We start from the raw sequence: 9196 nt of genomic DNA, 5'->3' as shown, positions 1-9196 counted from the left end.
AACCACAACTATCTGCATCAAAAAGAAGGTTTTTGGTGCAACACCCTCCTCACAACTGATTTCACCCAGTGACTGACAGCAGCCTTCAGCAACATTCACAAACCGGTCATGAATTTCTTTCCCTAGACCCCTGACCAATCTCTAGAACTGTGCAACTGAGGCCTAAGACTGACCAATAATGCATAAAACCACCTAAAAATTCCTCTTTCAGCTAAACTAACACATATGGGAGGTGAGGTGGAGGTGGGGGGGGGCAGGCAGAATCGAGGTAACAACAAGATCTATCGATAATGGTTCTGGAATCATTTTTTGGATACATGTAACAGGATCCCAGTTTTAAGATTTTAAAGGCACACTCCTACCTGAAGCAGTCATCTGAGCGAGGAAGAGCAGGAAGAGTGAGGTGGCGTCGACCTGCAGGTGACCCCACTGGTCGTCTCCTACAACAGTAGCGCAGGTCTTGGTGTTGTACTTGGCGTGGAGCGAGTCTGAGGTACTTCGGCTGTATTTAAACTTCTCCACCTTATCCAGCTGTGGGGGCAGGAGGAGGGTAAGGAGGGAGGAGGGATCTATTAAAGTGTGTGAAAAGAGCGAGTCCAAAAAAAGGTGTAATAAATTTGAAATTGTAATAATTAATAAATTATCCAACACATGTAACCACAAAACAGTAAAATAGACAAAATGGCAAGAATGCTGCAGTGGTTATAAATATGGAATCAATTTTCTATTGAATTACAACAATAATGTTTATGGTTTTTTTTTAAATTAACAAAAACTTTGCCGCTCACAGCATCATAAATCACCAGACTGGCACAGCACTCACAATGTACCGTGGAGGAAGCTAACAATGAAACAGCAGCTTGCAGGTGTTTTACTCAAACTTCAACAACAGCTTTTACTTATATGTTTACAGTCATTTTTTTAATTCACATATTCTGTTGCTGTAAGTGTAATAACAGTAATCAGTGTTGCAATGAGAGCAAAAGAGAGAAGCTGAAGTGTGGCTGGAGATTTAAAAAGCAAACAGAGGAACAGATGTGTATCTAAAAGAAAAGATAAACAATCAATAAAAAGTGTGTGAGGTAAAAACAGAATTCACATATCCTACCTGCCTCATTATGCACTGGAGGACACCTCTCATGAGCTTCACCACACTCTGGAGATACAGAGACACAGTTAAATGTCAACATTTTCACCTCAGCCTGCACACTTTTAAATAAAGGAGCCAACATGCCAACTAAGGGAATGAAAATATGACCTCCTTACCTTAATGTTCTTCTCTCACTCACTCACACACACAAACACACACACCCTACCTGCTCCAGGCTCATAGGCCTTGGCCTTGTCCTCATCCCTGTCGGCGTTCTTCCTGTAGGCCAGACTGAGTGCCCACACAGACACAATGCTGTAAACGTTGTCTCGAACCCAGGCATCAGGGTGATCTGGGCTTCCTGGGAGAAGGCCTGTGACTGGATCCTATGGCACACACGCAGAGATCAAAGGTCACAGGTGAAACCAAGACCTTAATATGAGCTATAAAATTCTTAATAGACGCTGTAATGTAGAGGAAAACTTTGAGCCAGTCAGCAGATCTAACAGTCAGGGCTGGATGACTGGGCAAATATAATATAATCACTTATCGAGCAATTTGTTTGTGTGCCTTTTTTTGTTATTTTATTTTGCTGCTTTAGGTTATCTGTTTAAAAATCAACTCAGACCTGCTATGATGTATGGGTTGGAGACAAAGATTTCTGTGTTTTCTCTTCTTAATGCTGGTATAAACTATTGGCCAAACAGCTGCTTTGAACACATGTGCATGTTCCGAATTTCATTGCTGACACATCCCATGAGCAAAGGCACAAAAAAAACTAATATTATAGAAAATTTAGAGCCATTTTGTCACCCACCACAACTCTGCTCACTTCCCAGTGGGTATTTTACCAAAACCCAGCAATAACTAAACCTCAAAGCTCATTTTTGAAGCATTTTAAACAGTTTCTTAGTTTAATTAGTGCACTTCCTCTTGCTGCACCAGCACTTAAAGCTGCAACTGTGCATGCTTCTCTTCATTTCCCCTAAGGTCGGGTGTTTGCTAATGAAACCAGATCATTGCAAAGTTCCAAAAGTATGAGCCCATAAAGCCCCTGTCTTCCTGTTGCAATGAGGGCACTGCAGCTTATTTAACAGCAAAATGCTCTTTCCGATCAGCAAATGTGAAACCCTGCTGTGCATCTGTCGTGCTGGACCTGCTGCCTGAACAGCTTAATGTCTGACATTTTATCACATGCAAGCAAGACACCATAGCTGTCAGCCAGTTCAGCACCAAAACAGGTTTCATCACTAACAGAAATGTCACGCAAAGCAGTTTCTGAATGTGTTGCAGAAATATTGTGAGGTGTTTGACCTTGTCAAGCTCTAAAAATGAGCCTGCCCAGAGTGATTAGTGCATGCAGAATAGCTTTTGTTTAGCTGCTTTACTAATAGGTCAGACTGCTGAAAGGCAGCACAATGCTAATCTATGCTTAACACCATCTTATTCAAAGGTAGCTTTCAGTCTCTCAGCTTGCAGATGCAGCAGGCCTCGGCTCTCAGTGAGTAACTTGTGGTCCTTAGTGTGGCGATCCATCTGAGCAGTGAACTGAATGCAGTGCCGGCTGGCTAAGCAGCCACTTGGGACTCATTCAAAAAATGACCTCACACTGAGTTTGTCTACTTTCTACAGGACTACAAGCTCAGCAGTTTGATCGTATCGATCACCCCTCCCACCCCCAGACTTCTTCACTTCTTCCCCTCCTCCGTATCAACTCTATGAAATCTAAAATCCAAAACACATCTATTAACATAAAGCTTTTCTGGGGTGTTTTCCAGGCACAAAACTGGCTTTGGGAGGTGATCAGCCCTGGTGATTTCCTCTTGAAAGAAGGTGACCTCTTGGGGGCTTTTATATACTGGAAAAAAAACACTTTGATTACTATCCTCAGTCCTTTCTGGGTGGTCCTGATGTGTTTACTTTAGTCCATTACCCTTGCTCTGACACTCAGCCTCTACTTCTCCACATCATGCACATATTCCTTTGAGGTTTTTCTCTGGTTCTATCTCGAAAGGTGTCACTGATTTTATCAGACCACACCAGCCAATGTAAGTGTAAATGTGTGCGCATCCCTTGCGCACACTCAGGTTCTCTGAGTTGTTTTTCCTGCTTTGTGCTCAGCCTCTTTTCTCCGGACGAAGGGAAATCCTAATACGGAGACATGCAGGGATATTTTAAGCAATAATACACTTTGAGCTTTGTTGCAAACAGCTCATGTTCCCTCTCTTGATATAACAACACTTCAGTGGACAAAGTCAGGGGTATGAGGATTATTTTCACTGTTTTGGCCTGCACAGAACTACATCCAACACCTTCTGTGGGCCAGGAGGTATAGCACAACATCAGAAGTAGTGAATCCTTAGATGGAAAACTGAATGAGTCCTGGACCTAAAAGGTCAGGAGACGTCAGGGTCAGACCCCCAATTTTAAGTTAGTCAGTGTTGCCCCTACTGGGAGGTGGCACACAAGAGTCAGACTGATCCTGTAGGTCACGTTTAAGGCTGCAACTATCGATCACTTTAGTAATTGAGTATTCAATTGATTACTCATCGATTAATTGGATAAGAAATACTTTTGTCTTATTAACAGTTCATCTGCATATTTTAACTTCCACAGCTTAACTGTAGATTTTTCGCTGTGTGAAACAAACAGCGGTGGATGGAGCAGCTACAAACTTCTCTTTTCCTCACGTTGACACTTGCTGATCAGGTGGTTGATGAAGGACCTCCAGCTGTTTCCCAGTTACAGGAACAATCACTGATGATCTGGACGCTAGAAAAACGTTTCCCTACAATCCACCTGAGGTCATCGTCTCGATAACGGCTCCGCCTCTTTTGCGTTTACCGCGTGTGCAGACGGACTTTATGTAAAACAACTGCTGCTGATGTGTTATCAGTATTTTTGTTGAAAAACTGGGGGGCTGCATGAGCTTAATGTGTTAATGCTTTGTATCCACACCCGTCCTCCTAAGTACGTTTCTATTGCGGGTGTTCATTTTAATGTACAGCCAGATGGAGACGCCCAGGCTGCACGCTCCATAATCAATAATATTTTACTTTTTAAATGACTCCTGTTCACAGCTATTGATTTGTCATGTTCAACCATATGAAACAGGTGAGGTAAGACTCATAGAAGCAAGCGCACAAATACAATTAAAGACCCATTATGTTGCTTTAACATGAGGATACATTTGGGTTTATTAAATGCCACAAACTGCCAGCAGCTTTCATATTCAGGCTTGAGAAACAGGCCATTTTTCAGTTGGCTGCATTTAAGCCTGTAATCAGAATATATTATTTTGCTTGAATGAGTGCTACAGAGGCTAATAAACTGACCAAAGTGTACATGAAACAGCTAAATGAGACATGCAGCTTTGATTAAATTAAAGCAAGTCAATAAACAACACGTCTGAACTTTGATACGATTCTCATTTCCCGGTGTGGCCTTTGGGGAAAGTGAATATGACACCCCTGCTGAAGGTCAACTCTCTCCCAGTTAAAGTGACACAGTAAAAAAGAACAATGATTTTTATAAACTTACTTAAGTTAAATTGATTAAAAATAAACTAAGACAAAAAGACTCAAAAAGTCCTGCCAAAAAAAAAAAACTGTCGGATATCTCTTGTACATCTGGGCCTGGGACCCCTTTCTCCAGTAATCTATACATGAGTGATACCTGCAGCCAGATTATAAAATATTGTAGCAGAGGTGACTGCTTCAGCAGCAGATTAATGCTGACAGCTTTGTAAAGGGTTATTCAAACAGTCAGAGGGGTGCTCACAAACCCAGCGGGAAGAAGCGAAGGGAGACGTGAAACACATTTTAATCTCTATCTGTTAAAACACACTACATAATAATTACAATAATCTCCAGCTGCTACGATAAAGTGACATAAGCATTAATGGCTCAACATTACAGTGCTGGAAAAAAGTAGTTGCCCCCCTTCCTGATTTCTTTTTTCTTTTTCTGATCGCTCTTGGTCAGATAACATCACAGCTGTTATCAAGAAGGCTCAGCAGCGACTTCACTTCCTGAGGGTCCTCAGGAAGAACAACTTGGACTCAAACCTGCTGCTGACCTCTACTAACCGCTCATCCATTGAGAGCCTGCTGACGTACTGTATCACAGTATGGTACGGCAGCTGCACTGAGGCAGACAGGGGTCAGCTTCAGAGGGTAGTCAAGACAGCACAAAGAATCGTTGGCTCCCTCTCCCCTCCCTGATGGACATCTACACCTCCCGCTGCATCAGCAAGAGCCAGGAACATCATCAAGGACAGCTCACACCCTGGCTTTGACCTGTTTGAACTGCTGCCCTCTGGCAGGCGCTACAGGTGCATCAAAGCCAGAACAAACAGACTCAAGAACAGTTTCTTCTCCAGAGCAATCACCACCCTGAATCACACACTCACCCACTGTAACTGTGCAATATTATATTATTCATACTGAACAATATCTGACATTCTATATTGTGTAATATCCAGTATTCATTCACTAGTGCAATATTCATTCACCAAGTGCAATATTCATCATCTTCATTATTATATGTATACACATATTTACTTTTCTTACAATGTACAGATGCACCAATGTATATATTTTTATCATTCTATTTTTGTATATTTTACACATTGTTTATTTCTGTATATCTCTTGATTATATTGATCATAGTAGATATAATATTTTATAATATTTTTATTTTAGAGAGTTTTGATTTTCTGTTACATGGCACTGAACAGGAGTGGCCCTCCAATCTCATTGTACATCCTGTATAATGACAATAAAGGCATTCTATTATATTCTATATTTGTTTCAGATCCAACAAATTTGAATATTAGAAAAAGACAATCTGAGTAAACACAAAACGCAGCTTTTAAATGATGATTTCATTTCTTAAAGGAAAAAAACAGCCAAACCTACCCTGGCCCTATGTGGGCCCCTTAATCCTAATTACTGGTTGTGCCACCCTTGGCAGCAGGAAGTGCTGTCTTTCACATCGTTAGGTTCACTTTTCTTTGCAGAATTGTTTTAATTCAGCCCAGTTGGAGGGTTTTCCAACACGAACAGCCTGTTTAAGGTCATACTAAAGCATCCTGATCAGATTTAAGTCCGGACTTTGACTAGGCCACTCCAAAACTTTCATTTTGTCTTTTTTGAGCCTTTCAGAGGTGGACTTGTGACAGAGGTGGACAGAGGTGTTTTCAGATCATTGTCCTGTTGCATAACCCAAGAGGTCTTGAGCTTCAGGGCACGAACTGATGGCTGGACATTCCGATTCACAATTTTCTGGTAAGGAGCAGAATTCAGGGATCCATCAGTGTCAGCAGGCCGTTCAGGTCCTGAAGCAGCAAAGCAGCCCCAGACCATCACACTACCACCACCATGTTTGACTGTTGGTATCATGCTCTTTTTATGAAATGTTGTGGTAGTTTTACTCCAGATGTAACGGGACTCAAACCTTCCAAAAAGTTCTGTTTTTGTCTCATTGGTCCTCAGAGTATTTTCCCTAAAGTCTCAAAGATCATCAAGATATTTTGTGGCAAATATGAGACGAGCCTTTGTGTTCTTTTTGGTCAGCAGTGGTTTTCTCCTTGAACTCTCCCATGGATGCCATTTTTACCCAGTCTCTTTCTTATTGTTGAATCATGAATTATGACTTTAACTTTGGCAAGTGAGGCCTGTAGTTCTTTAGATGTTTTTCTGGGTTCTTTTGTGACTTCCTGGATGAGTTGTTGTTGCGCTCTTGGAATAATTTTGGTAGGCCGGCCACTCCTGTTAAGGTCACCATTGTTCTAAGTTTTGTATGGATAACGGCTCTCACCGTGGTTAACTGACGTTCCAAAGCCTTCGAAATGGCTTTGTAACCCTTTCCAGCCTGGTAGATGTCACTGACTTTGTTTCTGAGTAGTTTCTTTAGATTTTGGCAGGGTGTGTTGCTTTTTGAGATCTTTTAGCCTGCTTCACTTTATCTAATATTAAACAATGTTTGATGATCTGAAACATTTGCATGAGTACTTTTACTTTAGGTACTTTATTTTGCATTTCAGTCTAGAGCCCAATGTTTTGGAAACATAAATAAGAATTAAAATATTTGCATTTGTTTTCTTAATACTCTAATTTCTCGCGGGGCCACCCCATTTGAAACAACCTGGAACCGCCCCCGTAAAATTTAAGATGTCCGCATACTTTTGGTGTCTTCAGTGGCTGCTCACATAAGATGGCAAAAACTTCCCCAGTGCATCAAAGACCTCTACCTCCATTACACTCACGGACGGACACACACACACACACACACACACACACACACACACACTTTCAAAGAGCGCTGCAGCCTTGCGAAATATCACCGTACCTCAGCTTCTGCATGCATGAAAACATCCGAGTTTACCTCCAAGCGGAGGAGCTAACACTATATGAAAAACGCCTAACTGTGTATTTTAACTCTAAAGGTCGTTAAGCTACTGTGAAATAAGCGGAACAACACTGTTTAGCACTCACTTGGTGCCGCATGATAGTCTGCTGCACTATCCGGGCATAGTTGTCCAGTTTAACGCCCGAGTTGCTTCGACTTCTCATGGTGACAAGTCAACGGTTCACTTCAGGGGGACAGAAAGGCACGAAAACTCCCTAAAAACCCGACATTAAACTAATTTCCTCGGCGCCTCTATGGGGTCCAGCAAGCCGAAAGGGAGGGCAGCTTTCACGGCGACCGGAGGAGGTGCTGCCTGGCTATCATAAAACCATTTCAGCAGCAGCGATGGTGGTAGTACTCCGGAGCTGAAACCGGAGTCCAAAGCTGGCTGCGATAAGCTGGCCACCGGAAGCAGCTGCAAAGAAGAAGAAGAAAAAAACCCGGATGTGTGGAGACTTCAAAATAAAAGCGTGTCATCCCTTAACTGCAGATTCTGACATTACTGACACAAGAGCGGCACTTTAATGATAAAGCTCATTTAAAATCATCCAAACAGAACAAAGAGTTACGTTCAAAGGATGCTGAATATGGAGCTGCTAGGCAGGAGGAAAAAAGCAAAACCACAGAGAAGACTCGTGGATGCAGTGAAGGAAGATGTGCAGAAGGTTGGTATGACAGAGGAGGATACTAAGGCTAGGGTGAGATGGAAGCAGATGATCCGCTGCAGAGACCCCCAAAGGGAGCAACTAGAAGAAGAAGTAGTGTAGAGTGCCACAGACATGACCCCATGATGGACTGGCAGCCTGTCTTGGATGTACCCTCATCTCTGTGATAGTGATAGCCTCGAGCCCTGTGCTACAGAAGACTGAGATTTAATTCATGTCATGTTTTGTATATTTGTAAATGTCTTTGTAGATCTCAGGTGGAAAGCCTTAATAGCTCCCAGAAGTGACCAGCTGATGGCAGGAGTGCACAGTGAATGATTCAATCATGAGTCAAACAGAAACAGTAAACAGAAGGCTGAAACTGCGAAGCTCCGGGTCCACAGTGTATACATAGTGTGTGCATAGTGTGTACACTGTGGACACAAGTGTACACATTGTGCAAATAAACCTCCAACAGTGTGATGAAGATGATGATGGAGGCATTGCGTGTCATCGGTACTGCCTGAGGTCTCTCTGTCAGAAAATCCCAACTCCAGTGGCAGAGTATCTGATCCATCTACTGTTCACTGAAGCCTCACTCAGTGAAAGGGTGGCTTTCAAGAAGCCATTCTTGAGGAAGGTAAGCAGGGAGGAAAGGCTGAGGTACGTCACATTACAGAAGAACTGGACTGAAAACCTGGTGGATTGATGAATCCACATTTGACCTTTTTTGTTCAAATCATCGTCAGTATGTATGGGGGAGGTCAGGAGAGAGATCCACCAGTGGGTCTCTACTGCCATTTGTAAAACACAGTCGCAATCTTGTAGATCTTGATGACCAAAAAAAAAAAATTTACCATCAGATTTTGCTCCATCTTAAAAACATCTGATTGGCAGCAGCTTAATTTTTCATGACAACGATCCCAAACACACTGCCAATTCAATAAAAGCAAACCTGGATAGAAAAACATGCAATGGATTGCTATGAGTCATGGATTGGCCTCCCCAGAGCCTGTGTTGAAGAATAAAGGTAACCAATATATTTACCAAAT

The 9196-nt window shown here is 42.3% G+C and overlaps 1 protein-coding gene across 1 annotated transcript; it reads right to left on the bottom strand.

Annotated features, from left to right (window-relative positions):
• Window positions 1-366: 366 nt before the first annotated feature.
• Window positions 367-7910, bottom strand: LOC115796630 (phosphorylase b kinase regulatory subunit alpha, skeletal muscle isoform-like). The gene is made up of 4 exons (XM_030752993.1): window positions 7587-7910; window positions 1317-1476; window positions 1109-1156; window positions 367-531 (listed from the first exon to the last, which is right to left on the bottom strand). The coding sequence occupies exons 1-4, from the start codon at window positions 7662-7664 to the stop codon at window positions 524-526; spliced, it is 294 nt and encodes a 97-aa protein (XP_030608853.1). The 5' UTR covers window positions 7665-7910; the 3' UTR covers window positions 367-523.
• Between the last annotated feature and the right edge of the window lie 1286 nt (window positions 7911-9196).

Source organism: Archocentrus centrarchus, chromosome 18, assembly GCF_007364275.1.
Source record: "Archocentrus centrarchus isolate MPI-CPG fArcCen1 chromosome 18, fArcCen1, whole genome shotgun sequence".
NCBI lineage: Eukaryota > Metazoa > Chordata > Actinopteri > Cichliformes > Cichlidae > Archocentrus > Archocentrus centrarchus.
Note: the sequence above shows the minus strand (reverse complement) of the source record. Positions and strands in the feature narration are given on the sequence as shown.

Excerpts from the sequence above, each read along its gene's own strand:
- LOC115796630 (XM_030752993.1), bottom strand. The coding sequence starts at position 7,664 with ATGAGAAGTCGAAGCAACTCGGGCGTTAAACTGGACAACTATGCCCGG. Across the intron at positions 1,477-7,586 it reads AGACTATCATGCGGCACCAA|GATCCAGTCACAGGCCTTCT; the intron begins GTGAGTGCTAAA and ends TGTGTGCCATAG. Across the intron at positions 1,157-1,316 it reads GGCCTATGAGCCTGGAGCAG|AGTGTGGTGAAGCTCATGAG; the intron begins GTAGGGTGTGTG and ends CTGTATCTCCAG.